The sequence below is a fragment of the Glycine max genome, chromosome 9, assembly GCF_000004515.6.
Source record: "Glycine max cultivar Williams 82 chromosome 9, Glycine_max_v4.0, whole genome shotgun sequence".
Classification (NCBI taxonomy): Eukaryota; Viridiplantae; Streptophyta; class Magnoliopsida; order Fabales; family Fabaceae; genus Glycine; species Glycine max.
In genome coordinates this window covers 10,844,170-10,872,025 of record NC_038245.2, presented here as the reverse complement: position 1 = coordinate 10,872,025, position 27,856 = coordinate 10,844,170, and the positions used below count along the sequence as shown (strand labels likewise).

General features: G+C 35.5%; 1 protein-coding gene across 1 annotated transcript; it reads left to right on the top strand.

Annotated features, from left to right (window-relative positions):
- The first annotated feature begins 19,727 nt into the window (after window positions 1-19,727).
- Window positions 19,728-20,138, top strand: LOC100797192 (glutaredoxin-C9). The gene has a single exon (XM_003534973.3). It carries the CDS (start codon window positions 19,728-19,730, stop codon window positions 20,136-20,138), a length of 411 nt encoding a protein of 136 aa, XP_003535021.1.
- Window positions 20,139-27,856: the final 7,718 nt, after the last annotated feature.

Sequence of the window (27,856 nt, the reverse complement as noted above, 5' to 3'; positions counted from 1 at the left end):
AAAGAAAAGCTAAGGTCGGACCAGTTGATAGCTAACTGGAATAAAAGAAAAGCTAAATTGCAGGGAATAATTCTCATATCATTTTATTTCATCATTACCCCTTTTTATAGCCATTTCATACAAGATATTTTGCTAAGTTGTTATAACAGAATTTTGAAATTGCATAACCACACAGGTATCAAGTAAAACGTGGAAAAAGCTTTAAGCGCGAAGTAGAAGGAATTCTAGAATCTGCTATCGGGCTTGCAGCTCCCCTGGTCCTTATACGAAGTCACTGAGGTACTTGGGCCTATGTGTGTTGCGTTTTGGTCTGTTATTGCCTCTGCTATTTGTAGTCATGATTTCCTCTTGGGTGGAATTATTGTCTGATGCTGTTATCTGTGTGATATCTGGTACTGCTGTTAGTGTGTTGCTATCATCTGCATGGTTTTTTTTATCAACAAAAATATATAAATATTTAATTATGTAAATAGTGATGAAGTACCAGAGGTACTTTGTACATAGATAGGATCCCATAGATATGGTTCCTTAGAAAAAAACTAATACAGTTTAATGAGGAACCATATTATGGCTAATACATCTGCTAAAGCCCCAATAAAAATCTACCCTCTAGTGATACAAAAAGCCTTGTTCGTGTAGCATTCGATCTGCTATGATGCATGAAGTGGTCTTTCGGTTCTTTTGGGAAAGCACCCACTGATTTGACCCATGAGACTGTCTCCCACCACAAGGGAAGTACCTTGCTGCAGTTGAAGAAAAGGTGCGCTGCATCTTCATACAAATTGTTACAGAACGGGCACAATGGATCAGCTATCTCCACTTGTCTTCCTCTTAAATTCATCTTCGTTGGTAAACGGTCTTTGATGAGCCTCCATGTAAATACCTTTGCCTTAGGTGGTATTTTAGTCTCCACAGAAGCGAGAAACTCCCATCCTCTGATTCCCCCCTTATTTCCCCCAGCAGAAACTTATATGCAGTTCTGGTCGAATAGATTCCACTCGAGTCTTGCTTCCAAACCCATCAGTCTGCTCCTTGTTGCTGTACTCCTAGCCCTACTGTTTCCTCTAGGAATTCAGCTGCCATTGTAGCTTCATTATCAAATAAGTTTCCCCTCCATTTAAAGTTCCATTCCCACCCTTCCTCCTTATGACTTCCCAAGAGGCTGATAGGTTGCTGTTGTTGGTTAGAGATTTGATACAACGTAGGGAATTTAGAGCCATATTACTAGTTTGATTTTTTTTTTGCTCAGCAAAAATACTATATTATATTATAGATGAGTACCAGAGGTACTAGATAATACAAATTTAGAGCCATATTACAAGTAGTTCGGGACAAACATTGATACAGTAGCTAAAATAACCCAAACTAGTCAAATAAGACCTGGAGTAGATTCTATTCCTAAGTTGCTGTCCTAAGAAAAACATCTTTGAGATTTGAGGACCATTGATTGAAATGTAAAGAGAAATTTTTTTCCAAACATCTGAGCCATGACCATAAAATAAACACTGCATCTTCCATTAATTTCTGGCCGTGAAAAACAGCATTGGAGAAAATGATGTTGTTCCTATGCTTCCAAATCGAGTAAGTGAGAGCAAACCACCACCATTGCCATCTTTTTCCCTGCAACCCTGCAGAAGCTCCACAAATATGCTGAATAAAGTGCTGATCCGGATTATAAGGGAAAGCGCCCATCATATTTACCCAAGACTGTGACTCCCACCATAGGGGACTAATTTTACTGTAGTGGAAGAATAAGTGACCTGCAGTCTCTTCCACTAATCTGCAGAAAGGACACAAGTACTCTTGTAACTCAACACGCTTCTTTTTCAAATTAACTTTAGTTGGCAATTTGTCTTGAATCAGCCTCCACGCAAAGATAGCCACTTTCCATGGGACCCTAAGCTTCCAAAGTTCCTTGAACTTTCCATCATGTCCATCTCCCACTATGACATGATGAATTGCCTTATATGCACTCTTAGTCGAATAACAGCCACTAGGCTCTGCCGCCCACTTCCATTGATCATTTAATACCGGCCTGATTGTGAACCCTTCCAGCTGTTGGAGGAAAGCTACCGCCATACCTATCTCGTTATCAAACAAAAGTCTCCTCCACTTAAAATGCCACTCCCACCCACCTTCTTTCACAGCACCTGCTTTTAGGCTTTGATATTGTAACAGTATGGTTGTGATCCACTCATTTTCTCTTCCTATACCTCTTTGTACAGGCTTATCATAAATTAAAATACACTTTCAAATTCCTCTAAAGTCTGAACTATAGTTTTCGTATGGTATCAAGAATCTGGACCAAATGATCTTGAGAAAATGAATCTGGGCTGCAAGTGGACCCTTGTTGACAAGTTCAAAATAAACTGCAAGTGACAATATTAGAAACATTATTAATAATTATAGCAATCATTGTTACTGCACAGTATTTTGGTCTACTTTGATGATATAATTTTTACAGGGAAATCTCCTATTTTAATTCAACAATTGATCACTCGATTGAAATCAGTCTTGGCCCTAAAACAGCTTGACCATCTTGATTGGAGACAAAAAAAAAACTCCGAAGACAGGGTGCATAATATGTTTCTGATCCTACTCTGTATTGTTCAGCTATCAGCACCTTAAAATATTCAACCATCTTTCTGATGGTTTTGTTGTTTGTCTCCCCCCCTTTCCAATTCTATTCTGCCTCCCTCAGTTACTCACATTCTTTGCCTTGCCTTGCTTACTAGTCCTATCCAGGCATTGGGGCTAAATAATAATAAAGATCAATCGAGGAGGAAAACTAAAACTGTAGAGAAAGGCTTATCCAAATGGTGAAGGGAAGTCGAAGTAATTTGTTTTCTTCTACATCAAAATTATCCACTTCTTTTCCTGAATGGATAATTTGCAATCATGTAAAAGGTACAATACATAGTGTAGGGGTTTCACAAATCCCTATGGGTAATTACAGAAATAAGACAAGAAAAAAATAGCAAAAAAATTAAGAAATCCTAATCTAATAAAAACAAGAAATGATAATTAAGAAATCCTAATTAGCAGATAATTAAGAAATCCTAATTACAGAAATAAGACACACACACGCAGCCACACACACAACCACAGACACACACACACACACACACACAGCCACACACACACACACACACAGCCACAGACCCACACACACACACACACACACACACACAGCCACACACACACACACACACACACACACACACACACACACACACACACACACAGACCTACAGACCCACACACACACACACACACACCCACAGACACATACACATACATAACCACACACACACACACACAGCCACAGACACATACACATACATAACCACACACACACACACACACACAACCACAAACAGACACACACACAACTCCAACTTTGGACTTTTGTTTCATCAGACTCGACGGGGCTCTCATCCTCGTCCTTGAAAAAAGAAGAAACCTGAAGGAACCTTGACACAAGAGTTTGTGCAGTGTCAAACCTGAAGGAAACACAGACACACCCACACACAAACATATACCCAACGACAATAATAAAGCATAAGCACCCTTCAAACCCAGCATTTTAAATTAGATACATAAACAACTACTGATGTCTATATTTGCCTGTAATTGAATTTTACCTTTTGTATGTTCTTCTATGTGATCAGCGTAATTTGCTATATAAACAACTGTTGTTCATGTTGAGTGAACCTTAGATTCCCGTTTGAGACTGAATGCAATGACTCTTGCGGACAGTTTGCATTAGTCATTGTATTTAGTCTTGAATTGTCCGTTTGGACAGTTTGGGGAGACTGGTATTTTTATGTTAGATTCATTCGTGAAGGTTATTATTATTTTCATTAATTTGATTAAATTTCGGTTCAATGCATTTCAAATTTTTCTCTAAGTGCATACTTGATTATCGGGAAATTCGTTTGACCGATGTCATGTCGTGTACTTGGAGACCAATGCGAAATGCTGCCGAAATTTAGTCAAATTTTTGTAAATAATGGTAACCCTGACGTTTGAAGCTAACATAAAAGACAGTTTTCCTAAATAGGATAGGGCCACACCTATAAATAAAAAAGTGAGATTTTCATGCATGGAAATGCTTAGAAGGATCGAAGTTGGATGAATGAAAGTCGTATGAGCCCAGAATATAAGGATGGCGTCGAACAGTTCTTTCAATTTGCTTCAGAAAGAGGTCGACCGAATGAAGAAGGAAAATATTATTGTCCTTGCATCAACTGTTTGAATGGAAGACGACAAGTACTGGATGACATACGGGATCATCTATTGTGTGATGGGATTAAGAAGAATTACACGACATGGATATGGCATGGTGAAGTCACAGACATGCAGAGTGGGTCCCAATCTGAACCGTTTGATGTAGAAATGGGAGATCGGTTAGAGGACATGATTCGTGACCTTGGACAAGAGTCTTTCCAGCAAGCACACGCCCTTGTGTATGAAGGATTGCAGAGTGATTCAAAGAAGACTTTGTATGCAGGGTGCAAGAATTCCTTAACCCTGTTGTCTGCTGTGTTAAGTCTGGTTAATGTGAAGGCCAGGTATGGGTGGAGTGACAAAAGTTTCACCTCACTGCTTGAGGTAGTGCACAATCTGCTTCCAGAGGACAACACGTTGCCTAAAAGTTACTATAAGGCGAAAAAGATATTGTGTCCGATGGGTATGGAGTATCAGAAGATTCATGCTTGCCCCAATGATTGCATACTATACAGGCATGAATTCCAAGAAATGTCGAAATGCCCTATCTGTGGGACTTCACGGTACAAAGTGAAGGATGAAGAGGAAAGCAGTTCTGATGAAAACTCCAACAAGGGCCCCCCAGGGAAGGTTTTGTGGTATCTTCCAATCATTCCAAGGTTTAAGCGTCTTTTTTCTAATGAGGATGACGCAAAAGACCTTACATGGCATGCAAATGGAAGGATTTCTGATGGAATGGTCCGTCATCCGACTGATTGCTCGCAGTGGAAGAAGATTGATGGTTTGTATCCGGATTTCGGGAAAGACCCAAGAAATCTTCGACTTGGACTAGCCAGTGATGGAATGAATCCATATGGCACCTTAAGCACTCAACACAGTTCATGGCCAGTTCTGCTAGTAATTTACAATTTGCCTCCTTGGTTGTGCATGAAGCGAAAATACATGATGTTGTCTATGATGATATCGGGCCCAAGATAGGCTAGACAAGCTAGACACTCTCCATCCTCCTTGGTTGTGCATGAAGCGAAAATACATGATGTTTCAAATGTAAATGGGTTGACAGCAACACCGGCGTGCGCACCGATGATATAGGATTTACGTTGGTAGACCTAAAGAAACTTGGTTACCACAATGACCTTTTCATCATGGCAGAACAAGCTAGACAAGTATTTTACGTGCAAGACCCTTGTGATGAAAGGTGGTGCGTGGTTCTGCAGGGCAAAACAATTGGTGTTAATGTAGAAGATGAGGATTCATACATGGACACCTATGTTAGTCCATTGACCGCTCAAATCACTCCTAACGTTGTCAGAGAAGAAGAAGCTGACGAAGTTCATGCTAATCGAAATGATCATGATGAAGGAGAATTGATTAACATCGTGTAATGTAATTTTCTGCAGAGACAGAGGTCACCAAAGCAAGTAAGTGACAACTACATTTTTCTATGATTGAGGCATCGGTATTTTCTTTTAGATGGTATCCTTAGGACTTCATACAGCTGATGTTTGTCGCCAGTTTCATCATCCACCACCCTTTTCTTCTCTGTCTTCTCACGTTTATTGTTGTTAAACCCATATTTATGCTTTCTTCCCTTCATGTCTTGTTTTATCACAACTTTAACCGAATCTCCTATCTTCAGCACAGTTGAATCTCCTGTCTTATTCTCCAATGACACACTTTGATGGCCTGTATCTCTTTTCTTCGTATGTTCTAGTGCTTCAGCTTCAGAATGCATAAAGTAATCTGAATTTTCCAGTGATCACCAAAGGCTTCTGCATCAGCATTGACACTCTCCACCCTCTTTGGTTTATGCTTCTGTGCTGCATTTCGTGCTTCCTCCTTATAAATCTCAGAATTTTTAGAGGTTGCACTAGCACGATCAGCACCAATCTGTGCTTCTTCCTCGTCTATTAGCCCAATATCTTTCCTTTCAACTTTTGTTTTGTAAATTACAGTGTAGTTTACAAAAGCAAAGGTGAAATGAAAGATATTCAGCTGGTGGAGGAGGAACAAGCACGGATTGGTGCTGATCCTTCTAGTGAGACCTCCAATAAATCTGAGAATTATAAGGAGGCAGCACGGAATGCAACACAGAAGCATAAACCAAAGAAGGTAGAGAGTGTCAATGCTGATGTAGAAGCCTTTGGTGATCACTGGAAAATTCCGATTGCTCTATGCATTTTGAAGATGAACCACTAGAACATACAAAGAAAAGAGATACAGGCCATCAAAGTGTGTCATTGGAGAATAAGACAGGAGATTCAACTGTGCTGAAGATAGGAAATTCGGGTAAAGTTGTGATAAAACAAGACATGAAGGGAAGAAGGCATAAATATGGGTTTAACAACAACAAACGTGAGAAGGCAGAGAAGAAAAGGGTAGTGGATGATGAAACTGGCGAAAAACATCAGCTGGATGAAGTCCTAAGGATGCCATGTACATGTGTATTTCTGAAGATATAGTATTTATATTCCATCAAGCATACATTGATTGTTGATTACATGTAATAGACTTTTTATAACATGGTTGCCCCAAATCACAATTAAAAAGCACAACTACCAATCTTTCGGAGTCCTTTGGTTAATTTGTGTTGTCTCCTTCTGTGGTGGGGTTTTGTTTAATAATATTATACTTTTGCCTTCCAAAAAAAACTTACGACTGATCCTCTTTTGATTAATACCATTTTGTATGTTGTTGTATGTTATTGTATAAAAGATCATGGGTTCTCCACCTGCCTCCACTCCTCCTCCTTCTCCTCCTTCTCCTCCTCCTCCTCCTTCGGACGCATCGGCTTCGCCGTCTGCTGTGAAGCAGACACGCAAAGCCTCACGTCTATGATCGTTGTCCACTAGACCACCTGGTGCTAAGAGACCAGTGGTGCATGTTGATCCTGCTACCGAGAAGGCCGACGGTCCCCACAGGAAGAAATTAAGAACATATTTGAGGATTGTGGCGCGTGATAAGGTGGACGTCACCTACGAGAATTGGAAGGAGGTCCCTACTGCTCAGAAGGACCTGATTTGGGAGGATTTTCAGGTATTTTTCTTTTCTTATTTGATTTTGTTTAATTAATAGCCAAAAAATACATTATTGTAACAAATAAACTTTATTTGATGTTGTCAGGCGGAATTTGATATCCCAGAGGCTTCTGATAGTAGGACAAAAAGGAAGTTACTACAGACCGTGAGGGAGAGATAGAGGCAGTTTAAATTAGACCTCACGAGGAAATGGGCCCTTGCAGCCGATCAGGACGATGTCGAGGACACTGTCTGTGAGAAATACAACTTCATCAAGGAAAAGTGGGCCTAGTTTTGCCAGACTCGCAGAGACCCTTCTTGGGAGGTATGTTCCTTGCCATTTAAGTTGTTTTTCATATTAAACATGATGTTTTTATACTTCATTCTACCCATTTCAAACATTATTGTTTAATTTTGTCAGGATGTGCGCATGAAGGCACAGGCCATCCAGAAGCAGAATACTGCCCCCCACGTTTTGTCTCGTGGGGGTTATGATTATTTGGAGCAGAAGCTCCTGGCTGAGAAGACGAAGAAGAAGCTGGAGGCAGCTGCACAGTCAGGAAGCGTTGATGGCGTCATCGACCCTCCATCCCCGGTCAGACACCACGTGAAGTGGAAGATGGCCCGCACGAAGAAGACAAGGGAGATGACGACTTAGGCTGCAAAGGAAATCGCTGAGAAGATTGTAAGTCATTTTCAACTAACCATTACAATTATATTTCAATATTTTGAAAATGCCATGTACCACTGTGTGTTTTCTGTGCAGGATTCGTTTGAGGAGCAGGCCACACAGGGATCGTTCGTCCCCCATGGACGTCAGGATGTTCTCGCCGCTGCTATTGGACGTCCAGAGCACCCTGGACGTGTCTGTGCTGCTGGAGCCGGTGTCACCATCAAGCAATACTTTGGATCGACTCCATAGACGTCCCGCAGCGCTTCCTCCCTACCTCCTAACGAATTGCAACAGCTGACCCAGTAGATCAGGGACCAACTAGAGGAGTCCATCACAGAGAAAGTGACAAGGCAGGTCATGGCATCCTTCAACCACATGCAGTCCCAACTTCAGTCGCAGATGCAATCTCAGGGACTTGCAGTGCCTCCTGAGCCTCTGGTTGGTCCCTCCGGTCCTCGAGTGAGCACAAAGGGGAGTTGTGTTGATCCCTCAGGAAATGATCCTGAGACGGGTGACTCTGACAGGTGCGGCTTGTACATAGAAGCAGATCCTGCCCGCCTGGTTGCCATGGGGAGAGTTTATGAGGGATCCACTGTTGTTCATAACACTCCTTTGTTGCCTGGCCAAGTAAAGGTGAGTGTGGAGGAAGTTACAGATACAGATGCTCCAGTTCCTGTACCCACTGATGAGGTTTCCTTAGTGGGGCAGGCACTTCACAGATTCCTTGCTTGGCCGACACATCTGGTCAAGTCTTTATCACAGCAGGTACTTATTGTCCTTACTATATGTTTCTTCTTTTTAAATTAATTCATTAAGCGTGCCTCAAATTAGGCTATTTAACTTTGTTTCATGAACAGGTAGCTGTGTCTCCGACAAAACTACCTCCGAAGCCCGATCCGGAGGTCGATGATCCGCTTTATCTGATGACATTGACCATCCCAGAGATTTTCTTGAGGCCTTATCAGGTTAGATGGGATGCCACCGTGTTCGGGGTCTTTAATCCAGATTTCCCCCTCTACATAAAGCACAAAGACCTCTCCGAAATCTCACACAGTGGTCAATGTCTCAGCATATCAGTGTTACAGTTGTGGATTCTGTAAGTTATTATATATTACTTATAATTACCTAAGTTATTGCTTTCAATTCATAAATATTTAACTTTGACTTAACATAAACAGGCATCTCACTGAAACATGTATGCGAGTGGGGAATTCTGATATTTATGGATTCCTCGAGCCACAGTCCATTCAGAGGTCTGCGCAATCGCAGTTTGAGTCTGAAAGTTACATAAAGAGTTGGATGCAGAGTTCACAACGCGATGTATATCTTGGAGCCTACCTAAATGGGTAAGTCACAAAATAACTAAATTTAATTAATGTTTACTAATGTACTAACCCATTTTAGGTTCCACTACAGAGGACATTGGCAGATGGTGGTCATCCTGCCCAAGGAACACCTAGTTGTCTGGTTTGGTTCATTGCATAACAGGCCAGACAACTACCTTAAGGGGATTATTAATAGGTTAGTGTTCTTTTCAATACATTTGCATTGTAATACCTCAACGTACAACACCAGTTTTTAATTGTTACTCATCTGGAACAGTGCTTTAAAAGGTCTTGATGATGCTCCACAGCCTAAATCAAAGGCTTCTGCTAGGTGGATTATCGTCAAGGTACGTCATTTACATCAAACTTCCACTTATATATATTTATTTATGTGTCTGTACACTAGTTGTTTAATTAATATCCAAATTTCATTATGTATTTAGTGTAATAGACAAAAAGGAAGTACTGAGTGCGGCTACTATGTCATGCATTGGATGTCCACCATCATTTTAGGAACTTTTAGGAATAATTGGGAAGCGGTAAGTTGATTTCAAACAAAATCGATTTATTTATAATTTCTATTACATTATTAACTTATTATGATTTATTTCATCATGCAGTATTTTAACGATCCTAGACCATTGGAGCCAGAGAGATTAAAGGCATTGCGGATCCAGTGGGCACAGTTTTATCTCCGAGTTAGAGATCAGGCCTAGGATTTAGGGACAGTGGTTTTTTCCTTAGTTTACTTTGGTTTAATATTTCTGACATTTTCTATGTAATATGAACATTGAATTCATTTGATGATTGTTCTTTATGATAAATCAATTATTTGATGTTTATTATCATTAAAACTGCTTGAAAGCAAAATAAAATGTTTATTTGCTGTGAATTGGGCCTGAAATTGCATTTGACAGGTACAATTTTGGGTTTACTGTAAAAACAGAAAGTATATATAAAAAAATACTTGAAAACAACATCGGTTATTACCAAAAACTGATGTTAATATCATAAACAACATTGGTTATTCACAAAAACCGATGTTGACATGAACCTTAACATCGGTTGTAATAGAAAACCGATCTTAACGTTTGTATATTAACATCGGTTATTTGTGTATAACCGATGTCAGCGTTTGTATTTTAACATCGGTCATCTGTAGATAACCGATGTCAACTCTTGTACATTAACATCGGTTAGTTATAAATAACCGATGTGAACATTTGAATATTAACATCGGTTATCTGAACATAACCAATGTTATACACAAAGAACTACACCCAATAAGTGTATGCATCATCAATGTTGACATCGGTTTTCTACCAAAACCGATGTTAAAGGAATATATTAATATCGGTTATCGTAGGAAACCGATGTTAATATATTAAATTAACATCGGTTTTTCTAGAAAACCGATGTTAATATAACATATTAACATCGGTTTTACTGCAAAACCGATGTCAACGTTCATCATGTGTACACTTTTTTTGCTGTTGTTCATTGTGTTTAACATCGGGTATTTAGAGAATCGATGTTGTCATATATATGTTAACATCAGTTTTGTACATTCAACATCGGCACTTTCAACATCGATTTTAGAACCGATGTAGAATGTTCTAAATAACCGATGTTGAAAGTGTATTTTCTAATAGTGGTGCTTTTATGCACGCGATTTGGATTTGCATGAACTCAATCGTCGATGGAGCATAAAAAGTAAAACCCTGCGCCGCGCTCGAAACAATCCCTTACGGTCGCCACCGACAATGGTGTTGCCACCTCGCTGAACGCCTACACCGCGTGCAATGTTTCCGATCAGAACCCTAGGAAGATCGAATTGGCCACACTCTGAGGGTTCCGATTACTCCACAATCAAGCTCGAATGTGAGCATGCACTCACCATGCTCCGCTGCGGGAACCACACCAAGGGAATGAAGCAGTTGAAGGAGATTTGCGCCAGAGAGGAGGGCTTGCCTCACACCGTGTTCATCAACCGAGTCCACAGCCTAATGTGCTTCAAGACGGCGATGGTCATCACCGACCCAAGCTCAAAGCAACGGCATTTGAGGAATGCGCTCGAGTCGGCTCGACTTGGCGTCCAGAGCCACTGATTCCTTCAAGTCAAATGTTTTCAAGCTTTTTGGCAGAGAAAAGCCCATTCCAAAATTGACGATGTATGAATCTGTGAGGTGATTTGTTTTGCAGGTTGTTGCTCTTTCGAAGAACTTGTTTCCCCAGGACGCAAATGAAGAAGAGCATGGCGGAGTCAAAGATATGATAAGGTTGGCTTACTTGAATGAGCTGGAGGTGTTGTACAATCTCCGGAGAAGATATGCGCTGAACGATATTTATGTGAGTGTTTATTGAATGAATTTGTTGGTATCTATGTGGACACATTGGTGAAATGAAATCTAACTTTCTGTACTAGATTATCTATGTAAGATTTGTTATTGCTTATTAGAGTTTAATTGAAATGCATTGAGAGTGTACAGATTTTTTAAACTAAATTTTTTAAAACTGATAGTTCATAGAAATTAATCTCTTTAAAAAATCTATCTTAAATTTCATCCCTTTGATGGCTTTTGATTGATCAATAGTGTAAAGTATCTTATATTGACACTGCTTGACAATTAAACACATATTATTACTGGAAAATTTTGTTTGGTTATGGTAGTGCTGCTTTTAGAGTTTTAGTCACTTCACACTCTGCTGGTATTTGAACGATTGACATGCCATAAGCTGACATATGTGCTTTGTTGTCACTTTCTGTTAATGTATGAAGTTAAATAATTAGTGCTTTCATTTACGAGAGCTTTTTTGTTGTCACACTCTGCTGGTATTTTTCTGGGGACTATTATGCTTATCCTTCACATTGTATTCTGTACTATTTTATGCTTTTTGCATGACTTGTTTTTCTTTGTTAGACGTATACATGGAGCATTTTAATACCTTATCTTTGTTGGTGGGCGTGCTGTTGGTGATGATAGAACAGTTGAACAACAAGTTCTTGAAGTAGGCTGGCTATTCTTGAGTTCAATGGATCACATGTTTGGCAATTAGTTCACTTCTAATTTTAATTTAGGCATCAATAGGGGATAATAATTTCACTTTTTGCTTGATTCAGTCGAATCCACTTTTAGAGGCATTTGGAAATGCAAGGACTGTTTGGAATGACAATTCAAGGTAAACTTGGTTCTTTATAGTTTGTAGTTTACATCTTCTGCCAATCTCTAATTATTTTCACTTCCCAATTAGATCTAAGAAATAGACTTGTAATTTTTCTTTGGGCTATCTTATGATATTTTCTTATCTTTTTATCAACTAAAGAATGCTATGTGTAGATTCAAATTATATAATCAAATGTTATGCTAAGGAAATTGATTTCAGAATCCAGGGTGATCTCCCTCTTCAACTAATTAGCCTCTTTGATTGATGCACTAGATAGGCTTTTGTGAGGCTTCAATTATTTCTGCAATCTCTTTGTTCTTGAAGTAGGCTGGCTATTCTTGAATACTATACGTTGTGACAATCCATAAACAGGACAGCCACCAATGCGATCACATGATTGTGTTTTGTTACGACAAATATATACCATGTGGCTCTCTAATAAAAGACAAAATTTCTTAGTAAATAATCATATTCAATTTGAGGCTTCTTGTGTTACTCTAAAAGACAAATATATATACCATGGGTCTTAGTACCCATTAAATTCCGGTGCATGGGTCTGGCATGTATTACTCTAAATATTATGTAGCTTAATGAATATTATGTAGCTTCATTTGGAAATTAAATTTTGTTGCTTTTATCATTGTTATGTACAAATAATTATGTAGCTTCATTTGGTTCATTCTTTTGCAGAAACCCATTGGTATTATTGCTCTGTTAGATGAAGTTTGGTACAATTTAAGTTATTTAACCTGAATTAGTGTATATTTATTCATACATTACCCTCTTGCAAATTATCTTTAATCCTGATTTTGTTTCCTTTCAGCATGTTTTCAAAATTAACGCATGAAAAATTTTAAGTTCTTAAATAATTATATAGGACATGCAAAAATTTTAGCATTGTTTCCTTTTTAGCATTGTAAAATTTTAAGTTCTTAAATAATTATATAGGTGGAGTTGGCTACATGAAAAGGATTATGACTGATTCATTTATTTTTAAATAATTTCAGTAGTTCGTTTTGAGGTCTTCTCTGCATATTAGAACTATGCCATTATGTATGAGTATGACAGTAGGTTCTTTTCCTGCAGTGAACTCAGTTTCTACCAGTGTGCCATTTGCTTCAGCTGAACGAGCTAAAATATGGTTAGTTAAACCTTCTTCTGGGCCATAGTTTGCTCCTGTGCAATCTCCATCTTATCAAGGTATATTATCAAAATTTTCAATAACTCGTTATATTTCATGTTTGCTCAGAGACTAAGAATTAATGTTCTCTTATTTAGCTCCTATTGCGACTCCAAGACCACAACTTCCTCATTATCACCATCGTCACCACTGTGGGAAACCTTATGCTGCCGCTCCATCCCCTTCTAAAGACCAAGGTAACTCCTGGATGTTATACACTCTCCTGCTACTACTTTTACCAGGAGCAGGACTATTTATAAAATCTCAATGGCTTTTTTGGTCATGCAATATTGTAGTTACAATCCTTTTTTTACCAAGGGAATCAATAATTGATTCTTTGAAACTAAATATGACAAACTTTATCATTTATTTATCTTCTTAGTTGATTCTTTTAATTTATGGTACTATGTTAAATGTGGTAAGATAGCATAAATACGCATAATGTCAAAAATTGTATTATTTGGAAGAATCTTTTCTATATAATTATTTTGATGCTTCAGATTAAAAAAGTCTCTTGTGAAAATTAATATATTAATATATTTACTATATTTAATGTGGTATGAAAATTATTTGGACCATATTTGTTTCTCGACGTTATTTCAAGATGCCTTTGAGCTCTTATTTCTTAAATACTTCTCTTCATCCTTAAGATATGATAGGGCGTAATGGGTTTAGTTAATATTTAATACACTGGACTACTGGAGTGGGACTAAATAAATATTCATCATAATAGAAAATTCGAAGTTTCAGATGCTTATATAGAATTGGTAGAATTTGTCATTTGATTGCTAAGCATTTTATTGTAAATTATACTCAACTGAATTGTTGCCTAAAATATTATTTCTATGGTTGAGTACAGTTCCCTTTGCAATTTCATCTATGTTTTCCTTATCATGTGCCAAAGAATATATTGTTTAGTCATATCTGTTTCTTGGAAAAGTAAATATATATTTTTGTTTTACACTATACAAATTTGCAATATGTTGATCTCTGGGTCTTGAAGATTGCCTCCTCATTAAATTGTTTTGTGTCACAGTTAAGTTAGGTTTCCGTGATTTATATGAGTTCTTTTTGTGCTTGACTTTGATATGATAATTGTAAAACAGATTTTTTCCCTTCAATATATACTAGCAAGGGGATACACCTATTGTCCAGAGGTTAGTTGAGTTACCTTTCTTACATGGGAAAAAAATGTTTTCAAGACAATCCTTTGGTTGACCTTTGCCTGCTCCTCTAGGTACTTTTGGGTAAGTTTTAAGACTTCGTATGCAACATTTTGATTTAGTAGTTTTTTAGGCTTTTTTTTTATATTTAGTACTAAATATAAACATCTCTTTTAAAAAAAAAACTTAAGCCATAATTTGTCACCTTATAAAAAGATTAAATTAATTCTGAATCCCTACCAGATTAGTTTCATCTTAATCTTTAGATTTTGTACACTTCCTCTTTCTTTTTCTTTTAATTTTTTATTATAGTATTGGAATAGACTAGTCTTTAATAAAATAAAATATTTTTTTCCAACATAATTTATTTTATATTTAAAATAAATCATTTGTTTAGGAGATATAAACTATTATTCCATCGCTTGTGTCAATCTTTATTGGTTGATATCTTTAATTTTCTATCCAACAAAAAAGATAGATTATATATTTCATATAACAAAAATTGTCTCTTTACATTTATTTATTTCTCTTCCATCTTCTGTAAATCGTTGATGATCATTTTCACTTTTCTTTCAGCCAAGTGATTCTCTTCTCCCCTTGATCTGCCTATAAATCCACCAATTACACGCTCAAAGGACACAGTCACATTTAGATATTAAAAAAAAAAAGAAAAGAAAGAAAATAATGTCAATGGAAATGATGGCAATTGAACATGTTTGTTATGTTCATTGTAACTTCTGCAACACCCTTCTGGCGGTATAACACACACTCTCTCTCAATTTTATCTTTCCCTTTCTTCTTACATTTTTATCTTTTTTTTTCATATTCTTCTAAGCTTTTTGTTTCCATCAGCTAATTTGGCAATTTGGGTTTTCTTTAATCGAGATCGACATCGTATATATATATATATATATATATATATATATATATATATATATATAAGGGTAGCTTAATTAATTCCCTTGGAAATTAATCATGAAATCCATAACTGAAGTTTAGCTGGGTTTTAATTTGCTTCCTAACCTCTACCATGATATGTGTGGTGCTAGTTTGGTTAGAGGCAAAAGATAAACATATATGTAGCCAAATTAAAGTAGTTGCATAAAATTATAAAATGTAAACTAAATGCCTCTGAGGTTAGTGTACGTGACTATGAAGGTCATGGTTCACATACTTTATCAACACCAGGTGGCAACTTTGTTGCTGGAGCTAGTGTGTTTGGTTTTGGCAATGGAACTACAAGTTGAATGCTTTAGCATGAGGTAGGATTCTACATCGGTTATTACGACAACTGATGTTGAATGCTTTAGCATAGGGTAGGATTCTATGACGATTCAGGTCACGCCCGTTGTAGAATGCTGACATTTTATATCGGTTATTAGGACAACCGATGTAGAAATTTGGCATTCTAAAACGGGTTGGTCTCTAAACCCGTCTTAGAATGGGCAGACTTCTACATCTTTTGTCCTAATAACTGATGTAGAATGTCATCATTCTACAACAGTCGGTCAACCGTCGTTGTAGGACGACGGTGTTTCAACAACGCCGGCTACAACGACACGTGATAACCGATGTAGAAAAGCGCTATTAACCGATGTAGAAAATTTATTTTCTAGTAGTGATAACAGTACAATGTGGTTGAGACACTGATAGCAATCTAACATCTGACCAGAAAGAATGAGGAAATTCTCCCTACAATATGAACTAATACCCAAAGCTTGAAGCATCTGCATCCTACAAATGCCTGAATTCCCCGTTAGCTCTCAAGTAAAAAGATGATTTCCTCTTTACTCTTCTATTTTGTTTATACAATACCCTAAGCTTTGCTGATGCTGATTCACTAACAACTGATTGTAACTAACTAATGGCTATCTAACACATGTATTTGAGAGCCTTGACAGTAGAAACGAGGGACTTTGAAGTATTATGCTTAATGCGTGGTTGTGTACTCTTAGCTAAATTCTGACTTCAAACTCTAGATTTGAAAATACATAAAAGTAATCATATATTCATATTCAATCAGCCAATACTTTATATTGAAGGTGATAAAACTGTGGCAGTGTCATCTTAAACTTCTACTCCAAGCTGTAAGTGAGTAGTAGGTCTCATCCAACATGATTTGTTGCATACATCTAACTCACAAAATATATGTAAACAAGTGCACAGCAGCAGTACTCAATATCCTGATTCTTAGCATATCATGACCTGTAACTAAATGGGTTATCACTTCGCAACCGTAAAACTGAACCAAGAACTACTTGGATGATACACACCACTAACCCCACTGATAGTAAGTAAAACTATGGGTTTTTGTGATCTAATCAGCATATGGTGGGTGATAAAATGTTACTAATTCAATGCAAAAAACTTTACATAATTTGGCACTGAAGGAAATAGGATTGGTAAAATATCAAGTGAATGTAATGGATTTAGTTTGAAATTAACCCCTAAAGCATATATTAATTAATTCACATAACAACATACAGTTTACAACTCTACCAAAAAGGATATACTAAAAACCTTGATAGAAAACTGGAAATGCACAGCACTCCACCAAATTCAATAATCTAGTAAATCGATAATTAACTAGGCTAAAGATCACAAATGAATGTTTCAAGTTAGTATTTCTATAATTCTATCTAATTACATTTTCCCAATAAGATATAACTTAGTCAACAAAAAAATGAAATATCAACTAGAACTGAGCATCAAACAACAGAATTAAGATTGGTGGCAAAGAATAAATAAGAACATCATAGAGATGCAAAACATAGAACAAAAATTTCCAAAACTTGTGACTTGATCTCAGACAATTCAAGGCAAGAATTACCCTAGTTAAAGGTTTTCGAAATAAAGCTCTGTACACGGTAATTTATAAACACAAACAGCCTGCATTTTTTGAACTTGGTGTGAAAAGATTTAAATCAAGTCCTAGAAAAAGCTAAACCTTACTAAGTAGTTTCTCCTTGAGTAGTTGGAGCACATTCAATAATGTAAAATAGTTTAGACGCAAGCACCAAGTTTTTGGGATGCTTCTTTTTAGTAGATTTCTTCTGCAATTATCAACAGGAACGTCAAATGACTTTCTCACACTGAAAACCATGAATGGAACTCAAATTAAACTAATTGACCTACAGAAGAACATGCCGACATAACAAAATGAGCTCCAACACATGTTGCATACCAGCTGTTGAAATAACATGAAATACTTTAAAATACAAATTGGGTGTACATTGAACAACCCATTTGAACGGTATATTTAGCCCCACCATTTCATAACCCATTGAACCCCATAAAGCAGTAAACTTACATGTGACAAAGAGAGCCTAAAAACAAACCTCAAAAATCTCAGGGTTACACAGCGGGGCAGGACGTTTTTCCACGTGCGGGGAGATCTTAGGAAGATAGATAGCCGGTTAGTGATGAAGGATGTTCGCTGAGTTAGGGGATAAAATGTACCTTGTTAATGTTTGTGTTAGGGTAGGAGCTGAGGCACATGTGCGCACGAGGGTTAATATCGATGAATTCCACGACAATGTTAAAAGAAAATGTTGTCAATTTGTGATTTCTACGACGGTCATAATATGACCCGTTGTTGTATTATTCATTTGAAGATGGCTTTCGGTCCACCATGGTGGTTTACACGTGATAATTACAAAATTTTCACTGCTTATTCTTCCAAGACGATTTTCAACATCTGATGTGGAATATAAAAGCATATTTTATAGTAGTGTATCTAGTTAAAAGAATATATAATATTATTCTGTTACCAATAGAAATATATGACCAATAAATAAATAAATATATATAATACTTTTAACAATACCGTTTAATGATGTGTTATCATATTCAAAATATTAAACACCTTTAATGATTATTTGATAAATAGTGAAATAAAAAATAGTTGAAGTCATTAAATCATTGACACAAAACAAAGCAAGTTTATTCACTTTCTCATAAGATTATGGCACATTTAGAAGATTATATTTCTCAGTCAAGGATATTATAACAACCCGAGGAAGAATCGATCGCTTGAGGCTGAAATTGCAACTTTACTAGTACCATATATATTTGGTATGCATGTGTTACCAGCTTTTGTCTTGCTTATCAGTTACCCATATCATGCATGAGTAGCATAGCATGTATGTAGTGTGTGTCTGTCTATTACTCTGAATTCTTATTTGCTTTCTCTTTCTCCTTCAAACAACGCGTGATCCTCTCGTCCTCTCTTCTAGTTTCTACGGTTTCTTCTACCCTATCATTCCATTCTCCCTTTCTCTTTCTCTTTCACTCCTTTTTTTTTTTTCTTCACCTCTTCTTATTTTGGAGATCGATAGTGACGCCATATACATTATCTCTCACTTTCTCTCTCTCATCGAGGCAAAGGGCAAGACAAATATCCAATCCCCACTCACAATTTATGACCCTTTTTTTCATTTTTTTCCCCCTCAATTGGCTTGTGCTGTTGATCCGTACTTTCGCAAGAAACTCACTCATTTTGTGCCTGTGGACTCACTCCCGTCGTGCACTTTGACTCATGCTACAACGTTACACAAAATCCCATGCAATAACATCTACTCCTTCCGTTTCAAAATAAAAACAAATGTCCTGTTTCAGAAAAAAACTTTATATTAAAATAAATGTTAATATTTAACTTTTCAATATAATATGAATTATTTTTTCATTAATATTCTTAATAAATTATACTCTAACTTTAAATGTAAAATTAATACTAAAATTAATTTTGTAAAATCATCATTATCTTTTATTTATTTATTAACTTTTTTGTGTGAAAAAATAACACTTATTTTACGAAGATAAATAAGATTATTTTGTGTCCCAACATTCCCATACATAAAATATCACACCCCAACCTCACCTATCTCACTCTCTATATAAACACCAACAACCCTTCTTCTATTAATTTCTGTCCAATAGTTCTCATATCTCTAAAGTTTGTAGCAACATACCAAGATGCAAGTCATGAAATCTGCCACTCAAGTGGAAACAATACAACCGTCACCACCATCACTGTCATCATCATTATCGCTTGGGCTTAACAAGATGAGACCCTACGAGACGGTGGACCACCTGGTGTCGTGCAACGCTGTGGTGGTGTTCAGCATGAGCGACTGCTGCATGTCCACCGTGGTCAAGCACCTCCTCTTCAGTCTGGGCGTTAGCCCTACCGTGGTGGAGCTCAACGAGCAGGCAGATGGCCCCGACATCCGATCCGTCCTCTACCAGCTTGCCAGGTCCCACCAGCCCATCCCCGCCGTCTTCATCGGCGGCAAGTTTCTTGGTGGGGTGCAAACCCTCATGGCCAGCCACATTAACGGCACCCTAGTTCCTCTCCTCAAAGAAGCTGGGGCTCTGTGGCTCTAATCTGAACTCACTCTTCGTTATTGGAATTAATCATCTTTGCGGGGTGTTATATATTTGGGATCTTAGTCTTGAAGTTGATACATAAATATAAATATAAGCATAACAAAATGATAACTCCGTGGTGTTACACAAGTTTACGTACTTAATTGGGAGATCATTCTAAAAATTTGTAGCAATGTCTACATGTTAGAAATGCTAAGATGATTAATAGATCATTATATATAATAATTCACTAGTCTTTTGATTTGATCAACTAGTTTTCTTACAAAGTTCTTGTTTAGTTTTCTCCCAAAAAAACCTACAAACACCCTAGTATTTGTATTTGTTTTATCCATAAGAATTAAATACACTATTAAAAAATGAAATTTTATAACACTCGCACAACATTCTTGATTTCGTTTAAGTAGATGGTAACCTGACTGAAAGAATCAATAGTATTGATAAAATATGGTCGTTTACATTTTGGGATGTCGAAATCGAATTTTCTTTATTAAAAAAAAAAAAGTGGGCAGAGTTATGGTCGAAAGTTGCTTTTAGGATCACCGGCGTTTTGGTGTGATACGCCGGAAAATGCCATGAAGTGGGATGGTAACTAACAAAGTAACAACCATACACATGCTGCTTTTAAAAAACAAAAAACTATATGCATGCAGATGTTTTGAGGAACACATAGAAAGGAAGTGAAGACACGTCATATGTCCGTACTAGATATGTTAATTGGTAAACCTGAGAACTTTTGTGGATAATAATATGATCACTTCAGCTCATCAAGGTGTGAGTAATTATTGGAAAAGTACTTTTCGAAAAAAAAAATTAAAATAAGAAAAAAAGGTTTTTAAATTCAAAACACACATATATATAATTAAAAATAAAACAATTACTCCTTCCTATCAAAATAATTGTCATAGTACACAGACCCCAAACAAAAATATAATAAATAAATGAAAGAATAAATAATTTTATAAAATTAATCTTACATTATTATTAATTTATTTTTAAATTTTGTAATTTATTATTAATACATAAATGATAAAAAATATAAGTTAAAAAAATATAATTAATGTTGTATTAAAAAAATTTAAATAATATTCTTTTGAAATATTTTTTTATACAATTCTTACTAATAAAAAAATATAATATTATTTTTTCTGAACCTTTAAATAACGGAATCATCATGAATTTATTGTAATGCATCTGGACAATGCGGATTTTAAAAAACAGATGTTTGGCCGAATTGGGTATCTTCGATTGTTCACTTTTCTGTGGTTCGTTATTTTTTCTGAGGGAAGGCTGCAGAATGATCTCACGGAGTCATCAGTCATGGTCATAGCATGATAAATCGCTGAATTTTCAGAATTAAAATATGTATAAAACTAAAACATTTATATTTTTTACTGTAGCTCTAGACAGGTTAAATTACTCTTGAAAATTGAAATATTGAAATTACAGAAATGGATTTTTATAAATCAGCAATTGAATTTATTCAATATTAATGCAATAAACTCCATAACTTTGGAATTAAAAACAAAAAGGTCTGCATCTTTGTAACCTGCAGAGCCAAAAATTACATCCATACACGCATGTATATATAGATAGCTAGAAAATGAAAACCGTAATTCTTTAATGATCAAGGAGACAAACGTATAAAATTCTTAGTCTATTTTAAATATATATATATATATATATATATATATATATATATATATATATATATATATTAAATTAGTAACTTCTGTTCCTATAGCCTTAATTTATAGCATTGTGAATACGGATGTATGTACAATGCAAGAAATAGTGCAGCCTTACATAATCCTTAGAATTCAATGTTGGTTATAACTTTTCAGATTGTCAATGCATAGCATTCGCATAACAAAATGTTACTTTGACTTAACAAGAATTCAGTAATTTCGTTGCGGTTGTGTACAATGCAAGAAACATCACTTGTTAGACCTTTAATCATGTCAAAAAGTAATCAGTAACTTTTTTTTTTAAAATTAAATATTGTTCTTGCTCTACACAATATACCCACCACTCAATATTATAATCTTGACAATATACTCTCAATAATATTTGAGTAAAGTATCATTTACCTTTGCTTTTGACATAATCCATTTACTTAAATACATATTATATTAGTATTTTCTTTATATTGAAATATTTTTTCCTTCTTTAATTAGTACTAATAACTATCGAAACATTCTGACTTGTAGCAATTATTTCTTAAATTCAAGATTTATGACACTGATAATGATAGTTTTGGTCCATGCTTAATGTCTTTTTTCTTTATAATCGCCCATGCTTAATGTTGACACGCAATATTTGTTGCTATTATATAAATGTATGGAAATAAGTAGTTAACAAATTTTATTTTAGATATTTTTTTAAAAAAAAAGATGATATATCTGCAAATCATTGAGAGATATGTCATGAGGAAGCAGGAAGCTTAAAGGAGGGATAGCTCAAGTAAAATTTAACAGGGAGAAAGAAAAGGGACAAAAATAAATGAACGAAATGTGTTGACTGTATTGTAGGGTTTGAAGATCACAAGTATGTTCTTCACACAAATAATATTCAAGTTGAGGATTAGTGTTTATAATAATTAATGTAACTAGGGATTGACAATCGGGATAGATTAACATAAAAGAGCTACAATAATAGTCCATTTTAAATGCAAACACTCCTAAAAAAATACTTTTAAAGACAATTATTTGATATTTTTTATCACAATTTTAAACTGACTTAAGATGTATGTTTCTATATCAATTATTTTTAATAATTGTCTTAAAATCTTAAACCTTTTGTTTAAATAATACTAAAAAAGTCAGGATTTAAAGACGATTTTTTAAAAAATTATCATATAATTAATATATTTTTTTAAGATAATTTTCTAAAAATTAATGTTTTTTTTTAATGTTTATTAAATATTTTCTTTTACATGAACCAATATGTCTAACCTAAGTTAAAGGTCAGAAAAAGAAAAATTACATTTAAGAACCAACAAAAATATATACTTCCTGATCTTAAAGTCTCCAATAGATACAAATACAAAAGCTCGTAATAGAATTTTATATACAAAATCCAACCCAAAATTTTATTTATCATTTACAAAGGAATTAAAACTCAATCTACAAGACGAGTGACTGAGAATGAGTTTTAACCACCAGAAAAGACAGATCAAGGCTATGTACTTATACCGTAAGCCTTAAATCTATAAAATTGAGACATCTCTTGAGAAGATTGGCAGTATCTCTACTCTACACTTCTGTGATCACCTTCATAACACTGCAAGTGTCACTACCATGAGGTATTATATACTAATTGATTGAGATGATACAGACTTTTTTCCTAGTTGTAGTTTTTTACAGACTTCTCAAATGTGTGATGGTTCTGCAAAATTGAAAAATAATCATTGTAGACTTCTGAAACCTGTAACATCAAATAATCTCAGTGATTTATATTCACAATTGTTATTGCATTTGGATTAAGTTATCAATTGTCCAGTCCAAACATTTTCTATTTTCATTTCTTGTTTTCATAGATAATTAAAAAAACTTATTTTCATTTTGCTTCCTGTCTCCAAATATTTATGAAAATAGGATTTTTTATGTTTTCGCTGTTTCCTGTACAAACCATTGAAAATAAGAAACAAGGTGAAAACAAGGGAACACTTTTGTATTTATTGTGAAAACAGGAAATGAAAGAAAAAATTGTCTTCTCAAAATAAATAAGCCTACTCTATCTTTCTTTTGTTGACAATTTAGTTCTCAATACCCACTACTATAGCCCATAGAGTATTGTTGGTATGGTTGCTATTTGACAGAATATTACTCAACTTTAATAGGCACTGCTAGAAAAAATTACTTCAGAAACATTTCACAATTTCATTCACTCAATTTTTTATTTAATGTGATCCCTAATTTCACCTCAAAACCTAATTAGCTTGCTCTGGACTGTTGTATTTTATACCATATCAGGTGTACATTATTTCAAAACCTCCTATTTTCTTAAATAAGTATTTGACAAAATAAGCCATTTTAGAACAAGTTTCTTCTATGCTTAGTTTCTCTTCCTTTCCGGATAGTTTTCTTATATCAATTAGACCTTAATGCGTTTAATTTCATATATGTAATCCATTAGAATACATTCAAGATGATTTGGGTTAACAAAATATTTCCCACAATGCAACTTAGATTCTAGAAACCCAAAACCATTCAACCCTATCCATATATGCCAATAGGAAATAGTTCATAGAAGCCCAGTTTATACCACCTAAACAGCTATTGGGCAATCCCCCAAAGGAAAGAAAGAAGCCAGTCCTCAATATTTACCTAGTTGACTACATAGGACCTTTTTGGAGCACTATCGGCATGTTCTAGTCCAAGATATTGCTCCCAAGCACCATATATATCCCTTCTCTAAACAATCAAACAGTGCAGATTTGTAATAACTTAATCGTGTAGAAGTCAAACAATATGCCTAAATAGATTCGTTCCATTGGTAGCCTTGGACTTGTACATACACAACCAAAATGAAAAATCAACACGAAAGAAGATTGGTTGTCGGACCTGAAACCGTTCAGAAACAAAATCTGAATCTTGTAGGTATTCAGGATGACCATGTAACACAAATGCAAACCTCCACTGGAAAGACAAACAACAAAAGGAAAAATATATCAATTGTGAAATAAAACCTTGGTAACTCTACACCCAAAAAGTAATTGAAGCAGGACTGAAACACAGATGGACCAGACATTCACATAATTTAATTACAATGCAAAAGAAGAAAAAACAAAATCTTAACATAATTAGTAAAATATGCATCAATGTCCCATAAAAAATGATCATTTAATTCAAAGTTATAGAAGGAAAACCTCTGAACACTCTAGAATGTTGGGGCAGTTTCAAACCTAATCCTTCGTGCTCTGTGAGTTGTTTCTAAGTGAGGCTCTCTAGGAATAGTAATCTTCAGTTTGGAATGTCTCGAATTTTGATCAACAGAGTACGAGCATCATACAAGTGACATGAAGAATATATTTGGCAAATGGCATGTAAAATCTACTCAAGTAGCTGCATTACAATCCTTACCTTCTTAGGAGCCTTATGGACAAAATTAAGTTGTTGCTTCACATCACCAACCTATCATAGAGAAGATACAGTAAGCAATCCAATTACCCTGTCTAAAAATATATGAAATGCCAACAACAGTAAATAAACATTTTTAAATTTTCAGTTCATGGTTTCAAGTACTTCCATGATACCAGCCAAACATAGGGGGAATTTTATTCTAATAATCTATGATCCATTAAATTGTTAACCTTGAACAACATCAACTAAATTCTCATAACTACCTTAAACCATTTCTGATACAAAAAAGTGGAACACAATTTTAAGAGCAAATGCATTATTAGCAACTTATTAAGAGCTGCACAAAATTTTAAAGCACTAATGTTCAATTTCCGCCTTATATCCAAGCACTCTGACAGAGACAAACATAACAATCACTTCTTCAGTTATCAGATAATCACAGGAAGAAGTAGAATAATCAAATTTACAGACCTTGTGCAAGCTGCCGCCTTCTAATTTTTGTCGTTTAGCAGCTTGACACTCTATCAATATGTAATCTACTAAAGATATTAGGCCATTTTCCAAATCTGAAAACTAGCATAAATAGAACAAAATATATGCCTGGATTTTACCAGTATGAGTAATAAGACGAGTACAAATCTACCTTACACTATGAATAATTAAATTACCTGTACAGTCTGTTCATTAGTTTTGGAATGTGTATCAAACTGCCAAAGTGTCAAACCATCAGTCCATTTCTTCTTGTGAAGATTAAACAACGTCTTCTCCTCAAGTTCATTCTTCCTGTAATTCATGGCTATGGAATAGTAAAGCCAGTTCAACCCATGGATCAATGCCTAAAGAGGACCAATAAAGAATGATGGGGGCAATTTAAAAAAAAATGCAGAATAAGCGCTTCCAAATATAAAACATGGCAACAGTATAGACATCAGAAAGAAAGGGATTTGGATAACACATTTGAATGGATGGTTTACTCAGATGTCCCAAATTGGATGTTGTCTGCCTTGGTCCTTGACCAAGCATCATTGTTTGTGGATTGATCAATCGAAAAGCATCAAACTGTCAAAACAAAACACTTAGTGAGAGATAAACAACAAATAAAATAACAAACAAGTAGGAAAGAAATGAATGACTCACGCTGCACTAATCCATCTTCACCACAGGTATAAAAAATATGTGGACCAGGCTCAATAGCCAACTTATGAGCCCTTCCTTGATGCTTGGCCAAACACTTAGTTTCAACTCGTCCATTTTCAAGAATTTGAGCATGTCTCGCCTATAATATATAATTGACAACATTAATTAAAGACAAATAGGGGTTAGTTTTTAAGGGAGAAATATTTTACTAATTGACTTGTGTTTGTTAGGACAGAGAGTTAACAAACTCGCACATCTAGAATCACTTGATTACATAAAGCATGTGCATCCCAAGGCATAAGGCATGCAGATAAATGTACATACCGCATGAAAATTTGGCAAATTCTATGAATGTAACTAGACAATTAGATGGGTAAAAAATAAAACATGCGTAACACTAATTACACAGGATATATTGAGCTGAAGGTAGCATGGGATATTAAATGAACGAAAAAAGTAACTGGTGGAACGCTTGCAAGCTTATATTCAACAACCCAAGTAGCCAAAGAGCCTGGGCCTAAGTTTGGGAATGCATATAAGATAAGCTATAGGTGTTTGGTTGAAACAAGGGAGAGAAGCATGTGAGGATGTGAAAGATTGCTAGTCCATAAGACATATAGAAGAGAGAATTAAGGTGACAAGCTATACATGGGACAAATCTGTTATGGGTAGGGTATGGACGAATTTTGTTGGTAAATTGAGGCTTCGGGTGAATTCTCATCTCTTGAGGATCATCCATTATCTGTTTTCAATTACCAAACTTGAATCATGCTACACATATTCAAATTTACTTATTGCTACCATGAGTGGAAGTGACAAAGTGTGTCAAAGTCCCCCACATTGCATGTCCAAGTACTGAGGTAGACAAGAATGCCTTGCCTGCCTAAGCAACCTGTTGCCTCCACACTGAATAACTAAGCAACATACTTTTCTTTAACAATCATTAAAAACTCCGCCATTGTGATATTACTCATATTGTAAAACGGCAAAACATGAAAATTGATTCATATTGGTAGGGAAATTGAAATTACTATACATATTAGGACAAGAGTACTCTACGATTATATTATCTGACTACGATCATCTCTCCCATTCTTCTCTTATTACATCAATCTCTCCTATATGTTGAAAATTCAAATTAACCTCCTAAACAATATTTGTGAAATTTGAAAAAAAATATATTTAAAATATCAAAGGGAAGGGAGGATAGTGATTTATGTAAGAAGGGTAAAATATAGGCAAGGTGAGAGTAATTTACTCTAAGGATAAGCATGATTAAAGACGAATTAGGGGTTAGTCTTTAAGGGAGAAATGCTTTACTAATTGACTTGTGTTTGTTAGCCTAGGGAAAAAATGAGAGTAATTTATCATGAATACGAAACTCTCCATTATGGGTGTAATAGTTTAGTCAGGTGTAAGGTGACAGGAGAAAAAATTGGGAGTATCAGGACTCATCTCCTGGATAAGATTACAAATAATAAAACACTACTGAATCAA

Coding starts and splice junctions, on each gene's coding strand:
- LOC100797192 (XM_003534973.3), top strand. CDS start 19,728: ATGCAAGTCATGAAATCTGCCACTCAAGTGGAAACAATACAACCGTCA.